The 24,972-nt window shown below is 40.1% G+C and overlaps 3 protein-coding genes across 4 annotated transcripts; 1 reads left to right on the forward strand and 2 right to left on the reverse strand.

Moving 5' to 3' along the window:
• Window positions 1–1,469: 1,469 nt before the first annotated feature.
• On the reverse strand, window positions 1,470–5,891 carry atf4a (activating transcription factor 4a). 2 transcript variants are annotated; one of them, XM_080494349.1, is made up of 4 exons: window positions 5,700–5,891; window positions 3,913–4,092; window positions 3,529–3,825; window positions 1,470–2,981 (listed from the first exon to the last, which is right to left on the reverse strand). In XM_080494349.1, the coding sequence occupies exons 2-4, from the start codon at window positions 3,959–3,961 to the stop codon at window positions 2,065–2,067; spliced, it is 1,263 nt and encodes a 420-aa protein (XP_080350475.1). In that variant the 5' UTR covers window positions 3,962–4,092; window positions 5,700–5,891; the 3' UTR covers window positions 1,470–2,064. The 2 variants fall into 2 exon arrangements, with proteins under 2 accessions (XP_080350475.1, XP_080350476.1); XM_080494350.1 differs by having other exon boundaries at window positions 1,470–2,978; window positions 5,700–5,890.
• A 1,710-nt stretch (window positions 5,892–7,601) lies between these two features.
• On the reverse strand, window positions 7,602–12,056 carry rps19bp1 (ribosomal protein S19 binding protein 1). The gene is made up of 4 exons (XM_080517358.1): window positions 11,914–12,056; window positions 10,895–11,062; window positions 10,514–10,611; window positions 7,602–8,576 (listed from the first exon to the last, which is right to left on the reverse strand). The coding sequence occupies exons 1-4, from the start codon at window positions 11,966–11,968 to the stop codon at window positions 8,427–8,429; spliced, it is 471 nt and encodes a 156-aa protein (XP_080373484.1). The 5' UTR covers window positions 11,969–12,056; the 3' UTR covers window positions 7,602–8,426.
• A 663-nt stretch (window positions 12,057–12,719) lies between these two features.
• On the forward strand, window positions 12,720–16,609 carry LOC308128630 (3-mercaptopyruvate sulfurtransferase-like; the record flags this gene model as incomplete). The annotated part of the gene is made up of 2 exons (XM_080494259.1): window positions 12,720–13,299; window positions 16,311–16,609. The coding sequence occupies 2 exons, from the start codon at window positions 12,720–12,722 to the stop codon at window positions 16,607–16,609; spliced, it is 879 nt and encodes a 292-aa protein (XP_080350385.1).
• Between the last annotated feature and the right edge of the window lie 8,363 nt (window positions 16,610–24,972).

Consider the following 24,972-nt stretch of genomic DNA (forward strand, 5'->3'; position numbering starts at 1 on the left):
GCCGTTTCTTCCACTCGCCTCAGCATGGTCATATAAAACAGTATTCACATCTTAAATTTACACTTCCGATGAATATTTACAAATCTGTGGCTTTGGGCCAAACTGTGCGCAGGAATCTGCTGCGGCCACCTGTGAGAGCCTCCGTGTGGGAGAGCAGCGAGCGTCGTCTGCTTTTACACTCACAAGGACTTTCCCATGAAACAGTCCACCAGCTGTGTGTCTCTGGTTTCCTCTTCAGCTGCAGGCGACCCCAGTGACCCCGATGACGCCCAGGCCTCTGAGGATGCAGCCACCACGAACTGGATTGGCCGGCTCAGTCAGGGAAACGTGCGCAAACGCGTCGACTGTCACTCCATAATGACACGTCGGTCATTTTCAAGACAGCTCAGCGTTCCTCCTTTTGTTTCCTATACATTGTTACACGAAGACAGCAAATATGCCAATGACACAGAGATCGACCATCTGCGGAGAAACGACTTCTTTCTTCAATGTGCAAAACTCAGAAGTCGAACTCATGGAAACATGACGCTTGATCAGTTGGAATGATGTGTGAACGTGACCTAAACAAGACCAAGACACCGATCGCACATCGTTTTCAACTGAAAACACATCGAGTTTGCATTTTCATTTTTGAAAAGTTATTTGCACAGCAACGCTAAGAAAAAGATGTCTGTTTACATGAAAAAAACAAAAAACAGTGAAAACTATTTTTCACGTTGGACCAGGAGTTGGCCCAGTTTGTTTTTATAGTGAAACCACACAGAGAATAATACACTATAAACATTAACAATGGCAAGTACACAAACACTGGTATGGACAAACGACAAAGCTGGATTGTTATTCCCAGTGACTCAACTATAAAACTACCAAGTCCCAGGAGAACATGGACTTGAAGCCATAACACTCTGGAGGCAAACATTGTAGACCATCTACTCACACATGTGCAGAACTACTATTTAGTAAAGCCAGAGTGCGCATGTGCAGTAGCAGTGTTTTAACAAAGTTGTTAAAATCATTATTTGGCCCACTGGCCTCATGTTTGACAATCTCATGCCCTTCTAAAATAAGAGCTCAATTGAATAGTGGTTAGACATAGATCATGGGCTTCAGTCCAGATCATTGTGTATGGAGATACACCCAATCCAACATGTGAGGTTAAATGATGAACAACTTAATATAGATCTTCAGTTTAGTCCAACAAAAAAAAAAACTATTGTGTGCAGTATAAGCAACAGATTCCTCAACAAATAAGATCCCATTTTTTATTAGTTTAAGATCGGACACGACGATGTTCCTCGTTCTGTCGATATGAATGTACTAGAATCACTGTGGTTTAAGTCACTTCGCTACATGTTGGAAACAAAAACTGTGGATGATTTTTTGGGAACAATTATTTGTAACTACTCTGAAGTGTATTTATATGTGAAAAATAAACTAAGATTGGAGACAAAAAGCACAGAAGTCATTGACCAAGTTCTCGCAGAAATTTATTAGAAAAAAGAAAAAGCCAAGCATTTTTACAAGCCAAACACCGGCGCTAAGAGTTCGAGCTACTGCAGAGGAGATGGGAGTTTTATCCAGTGATAAATAACAAAAGCCACAGTCGGCAAGCAAACAGAGAAAACGTATGTACACACAAAATGTTGACAGTGTAACATTTAGATTTCATAAATAGGCCGAGGCCCCTTTCTGGACTTGAAGCTGTTGGAAGGTCATGACGGAGTCAAGCTGGGTTGAGGGGGGAGGAGGGGGTGAAGAATGGACTAATCTTACTAATAATCTGCTCATGAGTTACACGTCTACCACACTACTCTGGTTTAGTGACTTTTTGTTTTGTTTTGCATGCCTAGTCTACAAGGACACTGGTCCACCCTGACCAGGCAGGAAGCACACGGGGGTTGGACCGGGGGCTGAGAGACAAGCATGTACAGATGCTTCACCTGACGGCCTCCCAGCCCCTCGATCTGCACGGCTCTAAACTTTCTAGGGCTTTTCACTTTCTGTTCCATTCATCCACCTTCTACAGACTAACTCTAGTGGATTCCTCATGAAACCTTTTCCTTCCTATGCCACGGAGCTAGTCTTTCCGCGGTGGTGCTTGCGGACTTCCTCCATCAGATCCTTGAGGTACTGGATCTCTCTGCTGATGGACTCCGCCTTCTCGGCCAGCTCGTGGTTCCTCTTCTCCAGCTCGTCACACTCGGTTACCAGCAGGTCCTGCTCCACCCTCTTCTTCTGCCGGTAGCGCGTGGCGGCCGTCTTGTTCTGCTCCATCTTCTTCAGTTTCTTCTCCACCACTCTGGGAGCCCCGGACGCAGACTTGACCTTGGGGGTCTTGGGGGAGGGCGTGGCAGCAGGATCTGGTTTGAAGTAGGGTTTGGTCCTGGAGGAACCAGCTGTGGATACGGGGGGAGAAGGGGAAGGGTGACGAGGCGGTGAGCCAGCAGCCGACTCGATGCCGGAGTCGCTGTCGCAGTCACTGGATGTGGATGTTTTATCAGTCTGATCAAGCAGAGGGAGGCGCGACGAGGACTCCTGGTCAGCGAGCACCACCACAATGTGACCGGAAGTGGGAATGGACAGCACAATGGGGGCATCAGGGGCCTGAATGACTCCACTGGGGTCTGGGAGGAAGGTAGAAGTGATGGATGTGGCCATTTTCCCAGAATCCAGGACATCTACTTCACTCCCCAGCTCCAATGTGACCACTGGAGAGAGCGGCTCAGATTTCATCACCACTTCCATCTTGGTGGACTCAAGAGGGAGTGGTGGGATGCTGGGCAGCGACAGGCCGAGCTCCAGGCTGCTGGGAGCGAAGGAGTCAAGCTCCAGATCCATGTGGGAGTCGAGAGAGGCCAGCAGATCCTCGGGGGAGCCGGGTGACTCGTCGGACGAGCAGGAGCCAATCAGGGATTCCAGGTCAAATTCATTCAGGTCAATTTTTTCAGACATCCAGTCCATGCCAGCGAACGCATCATCTGCTGAGGAAGAAGACATGATTTATTCATTAAAACAACCCCATTTCCCTCTTTTGACTTCTGATGTACCAGAAAAATAAATACAGGTTTTCTCTCCCACAATGTCCTTGTGATGAATCGCACACCAATTACCACAAACTACACCTCAGTAAACATGTCAAGAGTTGAATGACTGCGCCCCTCACCCACACCTAATAATTACTCACCATACAGCCTTAATTTGACGTTCTACAAAGTACGTTACGTCTTGTGTTAAAGAGAAGCTGAATGAATCATGTGGCCTTTCACAAAGAGAAGGTCTGAATATAACTGCATTGAAACATCTGGGTCAGGCTGCCTATGGGCAAACCGCTAAGACTCTAGACTGCTCAGAACATGTGCACTCCCCTATCTGAAAACGGTCAACATTCTCAACAAACCAGGAACATTTTTCTAGTTCAAACATACCGAGTCCGAACCACAATGAGCTGAAGTTTTTTTCCCAAAACAATATAGTTTGTATAATCCATCATCTTGCGGTGGCTAAATGTCAACATTATCTCCTTCTCACCTTTACCATCTGCTCCAACATCCGAGTCGAGCAGGTCACCGGCGACCAGCCAGCGGAGAGACTGCAGGTCGGCTCCAGCCTTGGTTTCCAGGAAGGAGGACTGGACAGGAGGGGGAGAGGGAGGTGGCGAGGAAGAAGAGAGCGGAGAAAACGACACGGTCTGATAAGGAGACAGGGAGGAGGAGAGGGGAGGCGAAGCTGGCACCTTCCCCTCTAGAGAGGAGGAGGGAGAAAGAGCTTCTTCTTCATCTTGGTCCAGAAGGGGCCCCATGGGGTCAGCCATCAGAAACGAGGGCCCTGTGGGAGACAGTCTCGTTCAGTGACAATTCTATTGAACAGTGGTGGTCATAAAGCTTTGAAAACCCTCACCGCTGCAATACACACCTAAGCACAGGGCCTCCACGTCCTCCAAGGCCAACGGGGAGTGTGTCATGGCTGCTTCTGGTCAGTGGTAGCCGTGAGCGGGTGAACAGGAAGAGAGGAGAGTCGGGTAATGCTATCAAGTCGAGAGGTTCGGTTCTGCTGTCGACGGCAGCAAAGCTGAGGGTGGTTGCCGAGAGAGACCTGGATGGAGGACAAAGCGACATTTTGGTAAGAACATGGGAAGAAAAGTGCTTAAGAACAATATCTGACCTCTAATCATCCTACATCATTTAGGTTTACCATGTGTCCAGCCCATACACAGGAACGTGAAGAAAACCAACTCAGTATCCATTGAAATGAATTGAATCAGATGGAATATAAAGACATGATTACAATTCTAGTAAACTTGTTCTTCGTTGGTTGATATAGATTAGATCAGACTATTAATCCAGCATGTGGAAATTTGGTCATCACAGCTACTCCACATTGCAATTAGATAAAAATGGTTAGTTTATTCTCTTGTGCCAGTGTCCCATGTATACAAGTAGATAACTAGATACATATGCATGTATGTGCAACAACCATAATTCAACTTGGCATAGTTGTAAAGCATCTTCACCAATATGTAGACATTGACCATATACAAGTTAATTTAATGAACACACAACTGATGTGAAAGGGAGGTTGGGCCACTGTCTGCATAAAAATAACCCCTACATAAATCATATGAAAAAGATGTCTTGTTTATACAAAAAAAAGCCCTCCAAAATTACACAAAGCTATAAACATGAATGAATCAGGACTGCAGTGGCCTCCATAGATGCCCCCCCCCTTAAAAAAAACAAAAAACAAACTTGTGACACAAACGGTAAATGTTCAAAGAATGCGACTATAAAACAAATCTTATAGAAATCAAATGCTATGTGGCCAGTATTAGATTTATATAAACATCTATGATCAAACACAGCACTGAGTATTTCCGATATCAGTACAGTGGTTAAGCCTGTTAGCTCTCTGTCGTGGGGGATGGGAGGATAAATTTGGCTAATCCGCGCCTCTGAAGTGTTAAAGTGGTGACGACGATAGACGAGCAGCACCGCCCTTCACCCGGGGATAACATTTCCTAATTTGGTCATGGTTCGACCGGTAACCCCGCCCCCTTTCCCTCCACGTGGGCGGGCAAACCGCCATTTTCACAACAGAAGCCATCTGCGCGAGGCGGGGGCCGCCGAGGACACGACGCTGCTGCGCGCCATTTTGGACACGCCACGTTGTCATTGTTGAAAATACACAAACATTACAAAAGGACGTCAAATTACAGCAAAAGTCGTGGAGAGAAATATGTTCTGGAGCCGCCTGATGGACTAATAATAACACACGCTGGGTAGATTATTCAGTCGACACCACAACTCAAGTCGCTGGTGTTTTTGGTCAAGTAGTTTCACCGTTAAGTAGTGGCCCACTCTCCCTTTAACGTCTGTCATAACCGTCAGTGTTCTGTTTAAAAACCCGACATGCACTCAAGTTGCATTTTCAATATCTCCGGTTACGTGCGTGAGTCAGTCACCAGTTAGCAAGAAAGCCAATTGATTCGAAACACCGGTAAACACCCCAGTTGACAGCCTGTAACCTGACACGCAAAATACCACAACTTCCAACCGGGGAATTCTTTTCTAGGACCCCACTGTACGTTTAAAAAAAGAAAAGAAAAAAAAGACAATTCTCGTACTCGACAGCTTGATTCACTTTATATTACCCTAGCAGGTGACATGTGAAATTCTGTAAAATCATTCATAAAGAGTACTTACGCCATTTTGCCAGAAATAGCCAGTGCAGTTCGCCGTTGCACTGCCGGTTTATTGCCGCTGCAGGAGGAGCCGCCGCAAGCCTTTACACTGCCATTTTCTACGCGTTTGAGCGTCGACTGGAGACTATTAATCACTGACACTAACCCAAAAACACGAAGAGCGATCACCGGCAGACGTACAGCTATATATATATATAACCGAAGCACCTCCCAGTGTACTCTTCCGCGATGGCGCGCGACGCTCATTTAAAGTAACGTCAGACAACAAGCACTTCCTCACGAGTGAGATCCCTCCGCTCAGTTCGTGCTGTTAATTGGCTGGATGTATGTCATCGATACTGCTGACAAAATAGACCCACATGGACCGACGAATATGGGTCAAATGCAGAATGTAAATATTGAAGCAGGAACTCTTTGGTTTCGCTTTTATACTAAAGTTAAACACATGATTGGACTATATTACATAGCACCTTCGTTTAGAGTACAACACACATGATATTGTATTATACAGTTTAAATATCACCTCATTACAAACCAGGCGCCTCAGTATATTTAACTGATTTATTTGGATCTTCTTAAATCCAGCCGATTTTTACCCAATTAAAAACTTTTTATTGATGGGGTTAAACAATGTTCTTTCCTTTTAAACTTCTCCAATCACTAGTTTATTTTGCTTTATTGTGTGTTTAGATCTGCTGTTTTTCAAATGTTCAAAATATATAACATGTACAAGAAATATTAAAATCTCCAAAAGTCTCAGTCTATTTATTGCACATAAAAATGAAACTCTGAACTCATTGTTAAAAGCTCTACTCCCCCCTGGTGGTTGCTTTAAACTTCAACAGCTTTATAAGACACTAAAATACTTGTAATATGACATTTCAACGCTCAATTTTGACATTTATGCTTTCTATAAGTATACAATAGACCTGGAGGGCTGGTGTCCTGCATGTTTTAGGTTTCTCCCAGCTGCAAAACACCTGAATGCAATAAGGGCCTCACTACTTAGCTTAGAACCCGGCAACAGACCAAAATCTGCACATATTTCATGATTCATACCCTAAATTATGTCTAATAGGTAAATGTTTCTCATTGGACCTCTGTGTGTTTCTATGATCATTCAGCATTACTGTTCTACACTGATTATTTGCAACTTAAATTACTCAACATGCTCCAAAAGGGTACTCGTGTCACATTTGTCAAACTTAAGTATTGATCTGGGAAAAAGATGATGAAAAAAGGTGATTTTCCAAAGCAAAAGGGAAAAACATATCACTGTTTTTCTCAATATGCGAGTAGAAGAAATCAGAATTACTTACTAAACTATTAAAATGAGATTTCATGTCTTTTGAATGCACTGTATCTGTTACACTTTATTTTTTCCATACAGCTGATGAGATAATATAATAACAGAAATAGTTACATTACTCTTGTAAAGTGTTATCTTTGGGTACTTTTTTTCCCCACCTGTTCATGTGTAGTACTTAGCGAGTTTTAACGAATTCTTGAACAATTCAACGAAGATCTGACTCAGTTCTATAGATTTGGATTCTTAATCATTAAACATTACCTGTATCTTTCAAAGAACACTTGGAACAGGGTTCTTTCAAAAAGTAGAAGTAAACTCTTTAAACAAGATCCATACTGTTTGAAACATCTGCATTCAATGAACTGCAGTGATTTAAAAAAAAAAAAAAAAAACAGATGAAGATGGTAATTTGACTTGATATCTACAAACTCCACCAGGACTCTTTTAAACAAAACTAAACTACCCTGTCTAAACTAAACTCACTTGTAAAGAATAAGCATGGTATTTTTGAACCAGATTCTTCAAACAGGCGACTTTCTCGAATATTTGAGTTAAACAGCAGCTCAAAACTGATATTAAATGCTTAGAATTATAAGTTGCTACTGAACACCCCAAAAAATTAAATATTAAAACCTTTTACCCATATTTTCTAGCAAATAAATGCATTAAAAAAACTATCACATTTTGGCTATTTATCATATGTGAAATGTTTATTTTTTGAACATCTTTTCTGACTGTTTAATGTAGAAATCATAGACGGGAAGGTAAAGTAGCCACAAAGAACTTTTTTTAGTAATAAGAAAACAAGGAATTTCATTAGAGATTTGTTGAGATGTTAGAAGGTGAATAGTAACTGATCACTTTAACATGTTTTTTTCCCCCTTCTATGAACAATGTGTAAAAAATTATATCTAAAAGTGGAAAATGTTCTGGGTTTCAGCTGATATTTTCATGTACGGTGACACATTGAAATAATTAAATACTAGATATTTGAGTCTTTTTTTACTCTCACACTCAGCTGAATGTTTACAAGTCCAATCAGGTTTTTGATGAAGTAATGAGCTGTGACAACAGTTAAATGCTGACATTTAATGTCATTTTAATGTGCATTTAAATATTTTGTCTCAACAGCCTGGAAAGCCATCGAATCACAGTCCATGAGAGTTTTTGTGAGATTGAAGAAAACAAAGAAACTATTAAAGTTTGACAACAAAACTGTTGGAATTACATCCAATAAACAGAAGTGTCCAGACAACTGACTTTCTCCACTTGGGATTAATAAAATCCCATCATATCTTCTCCAAAATGACAAAAACGGACTTGTTGACACAATTTCTGCCTCCAGCATGAAGCTTCCAGAACATAATCTGATCCACAAATCCAGTTTGATCCGATGTTCCCACTTCTTTTTGGTCCCTTTCACTTCTTCTGCTCGACAGTCCTGCCAAAGTATTCCTTCTGGAACTGCTCGAACTCCTCCTCTGTGAACAGAGATGGCTCCTCCTTGGGCTTATGGGCCGGCTCGTCCGGACGATTCCTGGACTGTCTTCCCGAACTGTGGTTCAGAATCTGAGACGGAAAGAAACTTTGAATCAGACTCTGGAGAGTTTGGATGGAAAACTAAAATGTCAGTGCTGAGTGAGCGTCTTATATAACTGTGTTTACATTTACATGTGAAAAACTGAGAAACTCCAGGTTTGTGTAAACAAGTTCAGACAAAACCTGATTCTACATGATGCAGTACAACCAATGAAATATTAGAAACAATCACACACTCACATTCAGAAAGCCTCTACAAGCTAAATCAAAGAAGAGAATAATAGCTAGTTACCTTATTGCTATCAAGCTAGACTGAAAACCATACTGTCAAGTTGAGTTTGTGAAAATAACCACAATGCAACAGCTACAGGAGACATTTCTGTGACATCTCATTGTATTTGTTACCAGAAGGTTTCATTAAAAGTGGCCTTATTTTGAGATTGTAGTAATTTTCAGTTGTAATTGTTTGGTTTTGTAAAAATATGAATTTTTTTTTATCACGTATACTCTGCACCATTACAAAGAAAAACTTGAATGTTTAAATCAAGGTTATTATTGAACTATTTTACCAATCCAGACCACACAAAGTGAAATTGGTCTGTAAGTGGCTCCTGAACTAAAATGTGTATGACATGCTTCCCGATCGCTAAAGACCTACAATGAAGTGTAAAATGAAAAGGTAACAGTTTGATGAACAGGAATATAACAGGCTACAGTATTGTAATTGATATGCCCATTGAGTCAATGATTGTAAGCAATTGATTTTCCTTGTGGACGTCTTTAAGGAGGCCACCAGCATCTTGGTCTTGTGCATGAATGGCTTCTCCGGTTTCCCTTTTTTTTTTACCAGTAGGTGATGACGTTGGGTGATGATGTTAGTGAATAGGGTTAGGTGTTTCTCCTATAATGGACCTGTGACATTTCAAGGGTGTATCATGGCTTTAACACAATCAACCGGGATCGACCCAGCAACCCTGAGTTGGATCGAGAAGGTGAATGTATCATTTTAGCCATTTGAACTCAGCGTGGACCGATTGTGAAATAAATGGATTTCAAGGTGTGGCGTAATCAGGTTCTTTGTGGAACTTTTCCAGACGTGACAAACATTTCATCTTGGATGTGCCGGACTAACAAAATAGTGCCATAATGCCCTTTCAATCTAAACTGTAAAGTTTTTCTTTGTTGTGACACAGAGCGTACATGATGAAAAACCAAACAATCATTTTGGAAAACGATTACAATCTCAACATGGAGCCAAATTTAATGAAACCGTGTGATGCAGAATACAGTGAAATGTCCCAAAATAACTTCTCTTATTGCTGTTGCAACATGGGTGTTTTTACAAACTCCCCCCCCGACAGCATGACTGTGAGGCTAATGCTAGAAAACTGTCTTTCATGGCAGCATCACTGATATCTCACCTCTGGTCTCAGTGTTTTGTTGTGTCTGCTACTCTTAAGAAATTTGTTAAAAAAATACATGTTTTTTTTTTTTTATTTCTACAATTTGCTTGGTTTATTTGGCCGGATTGGAGCCACTTGGGGGCCGGATTTGGACCACAGCAAGGGGCAGCATGGCTGGGTTGGTAGAACAGTCCTCTCCTAATTGGAAGGTTGCAAGTTCAATTGCCAACGTGTCCTCGGGCAAGACACTGAACCCCAAACTGCTCCCATTGGAGTGGCTGCAGCCTCCATTGGTGTGTGAGTGAATGGGTGAATGAGATGAACTATGTAAAGCTCTTTGGGGCTGCTCATGCAGCTGAAAGTCGCAATATAAGTGAAGTCCAGTTACCGCCCTGCACTATTCTACATTACAACCATGAAAACAATATAGAATTTTTTTACATCACTAGCTTCACTGTATGGAACTTTAAAGAGCAAATTAAATGTTTGATGTCCAAATATGTTGCGATGGATCGATGAAGTGTGACCAGTCACAATGACTAAGCTGCTGAATGATAAATTTACCTTCCGTGTATCTGAATCTGTTGCTTTGTAGTCAGTATTCATGAAGTACGCCAGGTTCACGCTCATCTGGCTCTCCCTCTGCTTCTTCCTGAACTCCTCTTCAATCACCAATGCAGAAGAAGAGAGATATTACAACAAGAAGGCCTTTGTAGATATTAAGAGTCTACACAAATACCTCTGTTATCACAGCAAGACTGAGGAGAGATGACAAAAACCTACAACTGCCTCAGTGCCTGTGACGTTAAAGAGCGTCACTGCCACCTGGTGGCTTACACTAAAGCAAAAAGTCATCTCCGTATCTTCTTCCAGTAATCATGCTCCTTATAAAAGTGAGCCAGTATTAGCAGCATGCGCTTCTTGAATGTGAAACTGCAGACTGACCCACTGCAGATTTGATCCTCTTGTCTTTGACCGTGGCTTTGCTCTTGCCGGGCCCGAGGCGGCCCTGCAGCCGCTTCACCTGCCTCGTCACGCCCTGCCGCTTGGTGCCCACCAGCTCCATGACGGTGGCCGAGCTTGGGGTCTGCTGAGGTTTCTTGTTCTTCTTTACTTTAGGGGGAGAGAGGGAGAGAGAGAGAGAGCAAGAGCGAGCGAGCGAGAGAGAGAGAGAGAGAAGTGTACATGACAACATACTCAAGCTTTTGCTATATAAATAAAGTTGATTGATCAGAACAAAAAACAACTGCTACAACAAATTCTCTTCTGTGAACAACTGTGGAGGTATTTGAGAATTAAATTAAAGGTTTCCTAATAGGGCACTGGAGACTGCTGCAATACGTGCAAAAAACTATCAAGTTTATGTTTATCGCAGTTCTCTTTTGTGTAGTATACTTTTTAATTTATTTATTCTGGAATTCACTCTGTCACCACGTTTAAGGAGGTGTCTTTATAAAATAAAGACAATTATGATCTTGATCCACGTATCTTAGCAGTGTATATTCTCATAGCGTCTTTACTGATTTACACATCGGTGTGTAATAAGATTGAATTGTTTAAATTGATAGATAAATATTTAGTCATGGTGTTGCGACCTAGAATAAATATTCACTATTATTATTTGATTATATTTTCATAATATAAATGGCAGTGAACTGTAAAGGAAAGTAAAAAGTTGTTGATTTCCATGTTAATTCAGTTAAGATTTTGTTACGCAAATGAGAGTCGGGAGTTCAACGGGTGACGTCATCAGCTGGCGCAGCGGAGTGGAGCCGGCGTGTTTTAGCAGTGTAGCCGTGAGCCCGTGTATGTCCTGCGTTGAGCCTCATCAAAACTATGTAAAACGACTGGAACTGGGAAGAATAAAGTTGCCGAACGAAGAGACGGAGTCATGTCTGCTTGAGGGTGCAACAATAGCAGAGAACAGACTTCAGATGCTAATATTAGCATCGGCGCTCACTCACCTTTTACATCATCGCTCAGCAGCTCCAGTCCTCTCCTCACCAACGACGCCGACATCTCAGTTTAATATTGTCACTTTTTCTAATGTTTGTAATGTTCAAAATACCACAGACGAAGCCGTTGCTGGTGAAGAAAACCATGTGAGCACATCAACATCCGCCGCGCATAGATATAAAGCATCCGGGCGAACACAGAGAAGACGTTGCGAAGGTTCCGACCTGAAGAAAGGTCCTCGTTGTGTTACTACATTATTAAAAACAAACTAAAAATGATTATTATGAACAACAACAGCAACAACAAGTTGAACCTAATGTACAAATAATAGACGGATGAATATATTTATTGTTACTTCACATTCTTATAAAACTGAATTCCGTCTGAAGTTCATTCATTCATTCCCAGTAAGGTAAAAAGTTAAATGAGAGGCAAAAAATACAACTAACGTGTAATATGAACAATCATGAAATACACAGAATGGACAATATAAAATATGGAATATATGTTAAAATGTGTAGTATTAGTGTCTAAGGTCGATGCAGTGCTTCCATGGCCCCGTTTCCTCGTGTATTTATACATTGAATTGACATGATGAGTTACAAAAAAGTAAGCGTAAAAAATGTGTTATTCGTGAATGGACGTGCTGTTTTCTGAAGTTACTTTGCAAATAGAGACACCTCCTAACCTTTCACTTCCAGCTGGTTCGCTTGGGATCGTGACCCCCCCTCCCCTCTCTCTCTCTCTTATTAACAAGGGGTCCATCTGGAGCGACAGCAGCCTCCACAGCCTCTCTACCTCTCCAGAGAGAACCATGGCTCTCCAGACCAAGGCTCTGGTCACCTCCAGGTGGCTGGCCCAGGCCGTGCAGGTGCCGCGCAAAGTGCGCGTCTTGGACACTTCTTGGTATTTACCCAAACTGCACAAGAACGCAAAGAGCGAGTTCAAGAAGCGGCACATACCGGGTGCAGTCTTCTTCGACATCGACCAGTGCTGTGACAGAACGTCTCCCCTGGACCACATGCTGCCGCCGGAGCAGGTCTTCGCAGACTACGTGGGGAATCTCGGCGTCGGGGGCGACGCGCACGTCGTGGTATACGACGGCAGCGAGTTCGGTGCGTTCTCTGCGCCGCGCGTATGGTGGATGTTCCGGGTGTTCGGGCACAGCCGAGTCTCCGTGCTCAACGGGGGGCTCAGGAACTGGGAACTGGAGGGTCAGCCCCTTAGTGATCGGTACGTGAGACCCGCACCGACCGAGTTCAAGGCTTCCCTGAACCTCTCCTGGATCAAGACCTACGAGGACATCCTGGTCAACCTGGACACCAAGGAGTTCCAGGTGCTGGATGCCAGACCTGCAGGCAGGTTCAGAGGACTGGACCCTGAACCCAGAGACAGTGAGTGATCTAACTTAAAAACAAACAACAACAAGAAAAAACACACCCAATGATGCTCCAATTAAGTCCTTCTGCAACCTTGAGTAAGGAAGGAAACAACCATTTCAATCATAACCCACTGAAAAGTGGAGATCAGAGAAAAAGACCAGTGGGAATAGAATAGAATAGAATAAAATAGACTGCAAAAAAGAGTAGCACAAATAAAAGATATAAACATTTAATTTGAGAAGAAAATGCCTTAAAGCTACTGACATGATCTGCCCAAACAACAAGTAAGTAGTACTTGAAAATAAATCTTGGAATATGTTTTTAATATGTAGATTCAGGTTTGCACTCTAAAATTAAAGACGAAAAATAAGAAAAACAAGTCAAATTATATATCATGTCTAACATAAACCTAATGTACCATCTAATTTGCAATGTAGAAATACTTTATTAATCCCAGTGATTCTTTGAAGCATAGCTGCACACCAAATAAATAGAACAGAAAGTCAAAAAGTGTTTAAGACAGAATAAAAGTAAAGTAATATTAACAAATGATGATGTTCACTTCAGCAAGTATTACTGAAAAGTACTCGCTTTTCAGAAAAAAACTCATCAGATTTAAATGAACAAACAACCTGCAACTAACCTCAAAATATATGATTCCGTTGAAAGAAAAGTTTTTGTTGCAAGTTTGAGTCTGAAGCATCAACTTTAGCCATACCTCATTGAAAACTATAGCATGAATTTTCAAAAATCCTGTCATCTCAACCAATTAAAAATCTAATCTGAGAACCTTGTGGAGATTCTCTGATCAGTCATGTTTGCATTGTTGGGTTAGTCATTAGCTCTGTGGGCCATAAAATCTGGGTGAAACTCTTTGGGAGGTGGATTCAGTTTAACATATGTTATGTATAATATACTAGTAATTACTATCTAATACCTTTCTCCATCAAGCAATCTTTAAACTTTGGAGATAAACCTCTCAGTGCTGTTTAAAATAAGTTGCCCTGTAAATGAACCCGATAAAAGAAACAGAAATTAGGACTGAATGAAAAATTACTCTTCTGATCAATTTGAGACTATTGGCAGTGATGTTTGATAATTATTTTCCATTTAGATAAAGTGACTTGTATGGAAAGAACAGCTAGATTTCTGACAAATAATGTTTATGCAGCTTTTCAAAATTTAATCAATCTACACAGATACACACAACAATGTACAGCTCACACCTGATTATTAACATACATTTAATTCATGAGACCCTTGACACATACAAACAGTACATGATAATGAAAATTAGAATATTCTAAATATTACAAAAATGAACATAACATCACTTCACATGCAATGAAACATAGCTTCACTTAGTTTTACATAACAACTGAAGTCTCAGTGATGAGGGGTTGCTTTATTGATCAGACAGATAACTGGTGTTACAGCAGACTCACTGACCAGACGAACAGAGTCAGAAAAGGAATTTGGACAGGAGGTGAAAATCCAGTGGCTCCTAGTACCTTTAAAGGAGGACAACCAGATGATGGAAACATGTGAGCTTGTACAGATTTACAGCTTGTAAATCTGAGAATATGTGCGTAAAAAAATTGTATTTGATTAAAAAAATACCTCAAACCATAAACATGTGATAACATGACTGGTTTTGCTTGAACAAAATTCAAAAATGCCCTTGTGTCACGTAATTCATAGCCTCACCAACAGTATTGTGTTGCTCTGTGCGACAGTCAACCAGACGGTTCATGTGTCGCATGCAGCCATTGATCAGCCAAAGTTATGTAATTGGGAAATACAACTGTGTATTCTTTTGTGTTTTAGTAAAAGTACATCTAAGATTGTTTTTTAGCATGATTTTGGTAAGTTGTGTAAAAAACATTATTCTGCTGAGTCCATGGTCCCCTGCTACGTCGGCTTTTGGTGGAGTTTGCTCTGGACAAACAAGGAGGAGGCAGGAAGCCAGATGGACCTGAATGACCAAACAACCCAAATACACAGAGAGGGGACCCGCACGCATGCACAAACACGCACACACAGCTAAAGGACAATAGCAGATAAAGCGAATGGTGATTCTCCCACAAACATGTCGATCTACACAGATAACAAGAAAACAATGCAGTGGTGAGAGTTTGTATCTTATCTAATCTCTCTCACACACACACACACACACACACACACACACACACACACACACACACACACACACACACACACACACACACACACACACACACACACACACACACACACACACACACACACACACACACACACACACACACACACACACACACACACACACACACACACACACACAAACAGTGCGGCCTGAGTCAGACATCTTTCCTGTTGTGGTCAAGATGATTAAAGAGGTGATCCTCCTCCAGTAAACATTGGTTTAGTGCAGGGATAATCTTCAGAAAAACAGCTCTTTCTATTGCCAACAGTCATTAAATAGAGAAACAACAGCTCTGAGACTCCTTTCTATTACCTACGTTTGTAATACTTCCATCGAATCATTCAATTAACAAGGCTTGTGATCTGAAATAACAGTATTTCTACTGAGAAACAAAAATATGATTTGAATTTCAAGGTCTTGCTGGAATAACATCAGATAAAGCAGATTTTAACAATTTATGATTTGTAGTCACACAACTTGTGAATTGCAGAAAGTGAAACTCAGTGGTAAATTGGCTAAATAACAAGTGCATATACTGAATTTCCCCCAGGAATTAATATCGTACCGCTGATTTTGATTCTGATTCACTGGTAAAAGTGTCCTTTTAGCAGCTCAGGAGCTATTAATCATCTTGAAGAGCAAACAAACTGAGTTAATCGTTCAGTATTCGGTCACAAATCCAAGCTCATTGTGTCAATAAGAAGCTATGTTCCATCTGCGTTTAAATGTGAGCAGATCTTGTTTTTTCCCCTGAAACAAATGCTGCTTATTCATGCTTCTTGTCAAGTTATTTCGTCATCAGAACATCATTTGACTCCTCTTCTCTTCTGATCCACAGACACGGAGCCGGGCCACATTCCCGGCTCCATCAGCATCCCCTTCCGCTCCTTCCTGTCGCCTTCGGGTCACTTCTTGCCCCGGGAGCAGCTCCAGGCCCTGTTCGCTCGGGCCGGCGTGGACCTGGACCGTCCCATCTGCGTCCTGTGCGGCTCCACCGTGACCGCCTGCCACGTGGCGCTGGCAGCCCACGAGTGCGGGCACCCGGGCGTGTCGGTGTACGACGGCGGGTGGTCGGAGTGGTACACCCGGGCCGTGCCCGAGCACGTCATCTCTGAAGGCCGAGGGAAACACCTGTGATTGGGTAACGGACGTTAGAAGGAGTGGCGAATGGTTTTAGGAGTGGTTTGGATCACAGTCATTTTTACTCGTATATGGGAAATATGAGTAAAAAAGCCGTTTTTGGACTCAAGTCTGAGGCAAACATAAAGACATGAACAGGAAGAGAATGAGGCACTCTGGGAAAGCTCAGAGTTTTACTGGTGTACTTGTTATTAGGCCATCGATTCTATTTTTAGCTTTAGAAACAAATAAAAGGTTTGAAAAATATCCTTTAACATGACACTCACATGACAATGTCTTCAAGTGAAAAGGGAAATCTTTCGGAGTGTTTTGGTGCTTGGAACCACTAAAAATGCAACTTTTTGAAAACAGCTATCGAGGTGGAATTTTTCCATAACGCTCAGACTCCATCTCCATGGAAATGGGAGAAAAATTAAACTTTTTGAAAAAGCTGCTACAGTGCATGAGCACCACAGCCGTAGTGAATAGTTCTTCTGCACATGTGCGAGAAGCTGGACAATTCTTAAAACAGCCAACTCTGGGCCTGGCACGCTAACTTCGTTGTTTATAGCTTTTCTACCATTTCCATAAAAAGGAACATCATTTTCAAAATGTTGCCATGCAAACACAAACTTTTGCGAAACTAAAATGCCAAAACTATGTGTTTTCAGTTGAGATGTTGTATTGATGATTTTTTTTCTTGTTTATCTAATCAGGGTAAATTTACGATGTTAGTTTTTTTAGTTTTTTCAAATAAAGAAGAGAAAAATTAAGTTTTTGATTCTTTATTTGTTCCAACTGTGGGTCAAACAGACTAACGTTATGTCTTATTTTGCTTCTTCCCTCATTTGACTCAATGAGTCTTGGCAGGGTTTTAGGAGATCAAGATCAACAAGCGCACATTTGAGAAATTTTAACTTTTTGATTGTTGATCCTGCAGACTGGACCATGAGTTAATTGAATGCTTGCAAAAAGCATTGCAGCATTTACTTCATCAGGAGCTACAATTTCATTATCATTCCCAGTCAAGTCGGTAGCAGAGCTGGGTGGTCACCATGGTAACGGCAGAAAAAGTTCAGGACACAAATAGAAATGTAAATCTGCTTTTGTCTTTTCTTTTTCAAGTTTTTCCATTTGTCTAATTTTGACGGGAATTCTTAAAAAACAAAAAACAAAAACCCTTAAATTTACCATGCTTTGATTAGACTGGGTGGCAATTATGTGGCTGCAAGCCACACTTGTAATTACTTTACCAAATATACAAATAACAAAAACACTGTTTCTGTGATTTTAGAGGTCATAATGTAACACTGAGAGTGAGGAGTGGTCAGTGCATAATGCTGAGGGATGAGTGATCATAATATTAGAATCAAAGCCGATCCAAGAGGGTGAATTTGTAGGCAGAATATCAGATTTCACCTTGTTCAGGAAATTTCTGGGTATTCATAGAATTTGCTTGTTAATTAATCCATGTGGGTATTGTTCCAGTAGATCCTAATGACACAAGTCTCGACTCTTCTTGACTCTAGTCTGAAAACTTAAGCTGATATAATTCCACTTTTTAGACTCCTGTGTGAACAGATATGCTCCAGATCAACAACTAAACCTTGGAAAAAGCTGCCAGTAATTCTGATCCCCTCCATTTATCTGTAATTTTTGATCTCCTTCTAAGATTGATTTCAAATTGCTTGGAGGTATGTTTATGTCTGTAATATTTTACCTAATCTTTAGTTGAGGCTAATGAGATCACTTTAAAATCATACATGTTAGAAATGTCAGGTTGAACATGTTACATCTTACATTGGGACCTTCAGTAAAAAATCCAGTTTCAAAAGATTTAGTGGTTCACATGCTGTTTCAATTGATTGCGCTTTTTCTTAGCCCCACAATTAGATTCCCCAGAACATCAAACTGTCTCTTTATCTTTTCAGTTACAAACTTGTTTTTGCCGCTTCCAATATCGTTTTAGAGTTTGTGACTTTCAACACCAAATAAACAACTAGAATCAGGAGCTGTCATGTTGAAGTGAAAGAAAAATATACGATAAATAAATGACCACTAACAAAATATCAACTGTTCTGACCCATTCCTCACACACGTGTACAAAAACAAAAAGATCAAACATTTCCAAAGGGAACTTATCAGTGGGCTGTTATCGGGAGTTTTTGAGGCTGTATTTATAACTATTTATATTCTTTCTGTTAAGTTTTTGAATTATCGACGCCTCATAAGCAGGACACGAGTTCTGGTTATTTGTTGTGGTTATCTGAACAAAAAGAGCAATATATTGTTATGCTTTGGCCATTTGTGGAAGTTTTTGAGTGGCTTACTGTTATGAGAGCATCACTTTTCCCGTCACCAATTGTTATCTTTAAAAAAAAAATTATCACGTCACCTATTCATGTTTTATTTTAAGTGACAGACAGAAACTTCCACAGGAACCAAACTGGAGTGCTCACCATAAAAAGCACTGGGTTATTCCCCTTAAACCTTCGTCATTTCAAAGAATTTGACGATTTGGGGACAATAAAATAAATCTATTGAACCATATGAATTGTACTGTTCTCAAAAAGCAATAACTCACTATGTGTGTTTTCCAGGAAAAAATGGAATAGATTTATTATCATAACCCCGAAAGCCAAACAAGTATCACAAGATTGGCTCACTACAAAACAAGGGAAGTGAAACTCAAAAACCTTCCTCTTTGATTTATGTGAAGCCTCGTTGAAGTCTTTCCCCACCGGGTATTATGCTACATGGAGGAGTAACAGCCAGAGGAGTCGCCTGAATTCTTCATCTCCTGTGTTCCAGCCTGAGGGAGGAACCGGTGAGTGTGTCCATCTGATAAACTAATAGTGTCTCTTATCTCACTGTGAACAGCAGGCCCACCGACACAGCGGTTGGAAAGGAATCATTCACTTGTTTCCTTCAGTTCTGTTAAATTATTTGTGTATTCAAATAATTTATTATACATCTTTGCTACATATGATTTAGTTTTTAGCTTTTTTTCCCCTCTCCACATGCTGGTGAAAATCTTTGATTCAAGAATGAATGAAACATGAGGTAATATTAGGATTCCTGATAAAGGTGCCGGTAAGTATTAAAAGGCAATTTCCACATGAGGGCAGTACAGCTTCAGATCACTTTTTAACCAGGACATATGATAGGTAGCATAAGTACAAATGACTTAATGTGAAGATCTCAACCAATCCTGAGGTGAGACTGCTGGCTCATAGTCTGCAAGGGAGATTTTCCTTTGATTTACAAAAAAAGAACCCCAGAAAAGAAAACATTTAAATTGAGCAAAATGAGACAAACTGTGATCAGAAATAGATGTAAAATGATCAAAATAAAACAAAAAGAAACCAAAAAGAAGCAAATAGTGACACTGAACAGAAATACACACACATGAATGACTTTATAGATGGATAGAAAATGATCAGACGTGAAAAACACAACACACAGGCATAACAAATGTTCTTCTTTCTGTAAAAGTGTGTTCGTTCTCAACAATGTCATACAAGTTTCTGGTCACTAAATTTATAGGGCAAATATAACTTAATGTTTTAGCAAAAAATGACTACGTATATATGAATATATGTGAAAGTGCAAACCTATGGTAAATGTGTATGAGTGAATCACATAAGTTTGAAAAGTTCATTTATGCTCGAGGGATTATCATAACCAAAGCATTTGGCTGTGGCTGCAGAAGATGATATAAAACTAAACATGTACAAAGAGCACTCAATTCTATAAATGCGGTTGAGTATTCGTGAGTGCGTCACATGAGGAGAGACGCCATCATGTTGACCACAAAGCTGGGACAGCTCTTGCTTGTTGTTTCTAGATTTATGTTTGTTGTAGAGTCAATGTAAATAGAGCAAATAATGGACAATAGTGTTTAACAATTTGGCTGCTTCATCGAGTTTCCTAACAAAGTGAGTTACATTTTCCAGGAGCCATGGCAGAGAGTTGACAAAAACCAGCAGTTTTATATACAAAAGAGGAATAAAAAACATTTTCATTAACTGGAAAGTAAAAAATAAAACCAAACGTTTATAGTAAAAGCATAACTAATGGATGCTGTATTGTGTGTTTTCATCTTCACAACATTTTGTTATTTGGCCCTCTCTGTTCAGTTCACCTGTTGCCTATTCTTGTCAAAAAATGCCTGTACCTTTCAGTCAGTCATTTCTAATATGAGCAAACCATTGAAAATTATTCAAATATTTATGGCAATGGTGTCATATCCATTTTAGTTCAGGAGCCATGTACAGATCAATTTCAATTTGAACGGATTCGACTGGTAATATAATAATAAAATAACCTTTATTTCCAAAACCAAATAATAAGCTAACAAAATTCCGATTATTTCAACATAAATCCAAGTTGAATGATAATAATGATAATGACAGTTTGGATCTTGTGTTCAATAGTCTACCAAAAAACAAAACAAAACTGTTAAAAAGTCAAAGTTTTCTGTTTGTGATGTTGTCATCTCAAAAGCTGGGTTGGTTTTGGGCAAGAAAACTTATGTTTGACGCCGCGATCAATACGGACAACTTATAACTTACAAATGTATGCATTCAGTTTTAGCTATCATATTTTCCTGACTTTTCTGTGAAAACAGAGTACTTTCATTGAATTTTGGGTGTTTGGGATATGGAGCTCGGAGTGACTGAAGATGGAACTTTATTAAAATGCTGTGTCTCTGTAAACATTCAAAACTGAGCTTTTTGAAATGCTGTGACTGCATGTGTGAAAGGTCTCAATGAATGAATCTACCTGTAGTTTATACTGTTCACACTTTAAGGTCACTTCTCCAACAAATTGTACATTTACTACACACCACCATCTGGATCCCATATGGAGAAACTTTTTTCCCCCTTAACAAACAGTGAACAAAAAACAAAAAAACAAAAAAACAAAAAAACAAAAACAAAAAAACCCAGAAAGTTTAAGGGAGCTTCAGGGTTTACTGCCTACTGTTCTTTGTGTGCATTCAAGGGTGATTGTATTACATAAACACAGCATCCACTAGTGGCTGTACATGAAAACAACATCGTCTTCAGCATCTCTGCTGTTTGCGAGTGTACATCAATCTATTATAAAGCGTTCAATTGGAAAACTTTTGTGGAACACAAAAATGCAAAAAGATGGTGGGAAAATAGTGGCCTGGAGAAATTTGCAGGTTCGAATCCCACAGCAGAACAAGATGCTGCGCTGCAACAGCCCAGGAACACAGAATGGGTTTAAATGCAGATCAAATTTGACAAAATACACTGATACAGACATGTTGCAACTTCCAGATGTCACTGTGTGTAGCGCAACAATATGTTGCACAAAAACAATGCAATACAGCAAAATATAACCTAAAAATAAAATTTATGCATGAGATGGGACTGAAGAAAGCAAAGAAGAAAGATTGTGAGCTAAAAGATGAAGGAACGACTTCACAGATGGCTCTGGAATTATACTTATGTGGAATCATTTGTACAAAACAATACAGTATTTGAATTTTAAAAAAAAATCTTGATCTGTGATATTGAGATAATTTGTGTGAATTATTTAAAGTAGCAATGTAAAATCAACTCAGTGTTGTTAAATAATGTGTTGGAAGAGGTTCTTGAATGTTTTTCGGAGTTGCAGAAGCAGTTTTCTGGTCGAGCTTAGCCTCCAACAAATGACTGCAACGTACTAGATATAAGATATGCATGCATCAATATTTTTCAACATCATTGTGAGGATCAGCATCTGCTTACACTTTTCAGTACTGTTGCACTTTTTGGCAGGTGGATTTAAATCTGTTTAAAACTAAATTCATCCTGAAAGCCCCCTCAATGAGTCATGAAAAGAATTTAACATTTCCAAACACCTTCCATCATGTAGTAAAATAATGAATTTGAAGAGCAATTCTGTTCTGACATTATGCAATATATACATACATAGTATTATATGTGATGACAGAGATGTGTTACTGCTTTTAAAAGACATTCAGTTGTAACAAATCTGTAGAATAGAGGTTTATCTAGCACTGTTTACATTTCAATTTCATAAAGATACTATACCCACTTTTGAACCCAAAAACATGAAACCCAGCAAAACATGAACGATTGTAGCCGACTGAGAGAATGGAAAGCCGGCCAGTTTGAGGTTTTCAATAAGATATTTCACACTTCTGGAAACATAGATAGCTTTACCAACAAAGCAATACCGTGAGAGGAAACCACAGGAACCAAAGTTTTCACTTTGCTCAGAAACCTTTCCTACACGCGTCACTTTAGGTCCTGAAACAAGGTTTACACATTCAGAGTGGTGACAAATGCTCTCTGTGCCGCCAGAATGACTCGAGAGACTCGTCAGTGACTGATGGATCACTGTGAATTAAAGTGAAGAGAAAAGGTCACGAGAGGAGGAGAGAAGCAGCCGCTGAAAGCTACTGGAAAGGTAGGATTTTATATGATTACATCAGGAAGTCGCTCAAACATCAGTAAAGTGAACAAAATGATGAGACTGTGCTGTGTGGATATGTGAGATTTATCTATGGTGGTGACAATCGGTTAAAACCTTCTTCTATAATGTTGGTAGAATATTAGATAAACCCTGTCACTGTATCTCACAATTGCATTTCTCATGTAAGCAAGAAGCGTGAGAACTCTTGAAGGTGAATCCGATCATTAGAATCGGGCATGAAGTGAGTGTGATTGGAACTTAATTGTTTGTTGAATTGAATCCACTCTTGCCTCACAGCCAGAAGGTCACTGGTTCAAGTACAGCTCGGGTCTTTCTGTGTTGAGTTTGCATGTTCTCCCCATGTGTGCATTGAGGCAAAGACCTGATAGAGTCAACAAAAAAGATTAGAGTGAGCAGTGCTGGGAATCTTCTTTTTTTTTTTTTTGATGGCAGAGGTCAAAAGCAATCCCTCCTAGTTTTAGTGATATAAAGGTAAAGCTAACTCAAATAATCACTTATTAAAGGCGGTGTATGAACATTCCATCATAGACTGAACCCTTGGATTGTTTGGGTCTTCTATTAGTTTGTAATTTATTGCATAGGCCCTTTCATTGTCTCATTTTCTGTCATGATTTTACATTTCTTTGGTAGCGGCTTTGTGTTTTCAGGTCCAAAGGAGAGCATCTGCACTCAAAATGCATCCATACGTTCCATAACATGATATCCATATGCTTTATGTGGTGGCCTTGATACGAGAGTGCACCTTTCACTGAGCTGGGAAATTCTCCAGCAGCTTGATCATAGGGTTGTGAGCATGTTGTCTCCATTTTTGTTGTAATTTTGAGATTCTAGGGTTAGAAAATAATCAGAAGCGAAAACATGGATTTAGATCCTCCAAACAACTGAGCAATTCCTGAATATTTCTGATCTTGTCTATTACTTGAGGATAGCATTAAATAAATAGCTGTTGTCGCTTTTTTTTTTACCTTGCTGACAGATTCCGATAGATCTGTATAGCGATCTAAGACGATACATCATCACACGTCAGAGGACACTCTGAGGAAGACGGCAGACGCAGTTGAAACATGTCAACCAGGTACAAACCATCTTTTCTTAGTCTGTTGTTGCATAAAAGAATAATGCTTTCTGAAAGTAAGAAATTACAAAATGAACAAAGTTCATCTATCATCTATCATCTGTTATGAGCATCTTTAACAAATTTGCGATGTTTCCATATCAACGCGAGCTAGAAAGTGTGTTCCTAAATCTCTACCATGTAGATTCTAGTCAGTTCTGATGCCTGAATTACGGTAACACAGCCAACGCTACCAAGGTTTAACCTCTGAAGTTATATGGAGATGAGATGTGGATATTTCACAACAAGGACACGGACTTTCCTTCCACTAATAATTGTAGATTTATTACCAATCCTTCATGAGGCTGAATCCTTCATTTCAAAATGGAAGGAGAGGAGACAGAAGATGAAAGAAAGGCATGCGGGGGGGGGTGTGTGAAAGAGTGAAGATGTGGGTTACGGTGTATGTGGGAGGAAGACGTGACAAACATGAGCCAGTGTGGAGGAGTGGGGAAACAGAAAGAGCTTGAAAGTGTGTCAACAGGCCAACATGTTGAAGCCAGTAACTGCAAAATGAGAGAAACTAAAGTATTTACTGCTGGCAAGTTTGAATTTTCAGAGAAAAAATGTATAGGGATTTGAAGAAGAAGACTGTCTTCAACATTTGGAAAAAAAAAAAAAATCCACATCACACTGCTTCCTGGATCCATTCATTCTTCCAACATGCTCCATACAGGTTTCATGTTCAGTCCTCCCACCACCGACTCACTTGGATCCAATAACATAAATAAACACAAACTTTATACCTCGATCAATCTTTGAAATGAAACTGCTCGTGTTATTATTGCACTCT

Source organism: Blennius ocellaris (assembly GCF_963422515.1).
Source record: "Blennius ocellaris genome assembly, chromosome: 3".
NCBI classification, from domain to species: Eukaryota; Metazoa; Chordata; class Actinopteri; order Blenniiformes; family Blenniidae; genus Blennius; species Blennius ocellaris.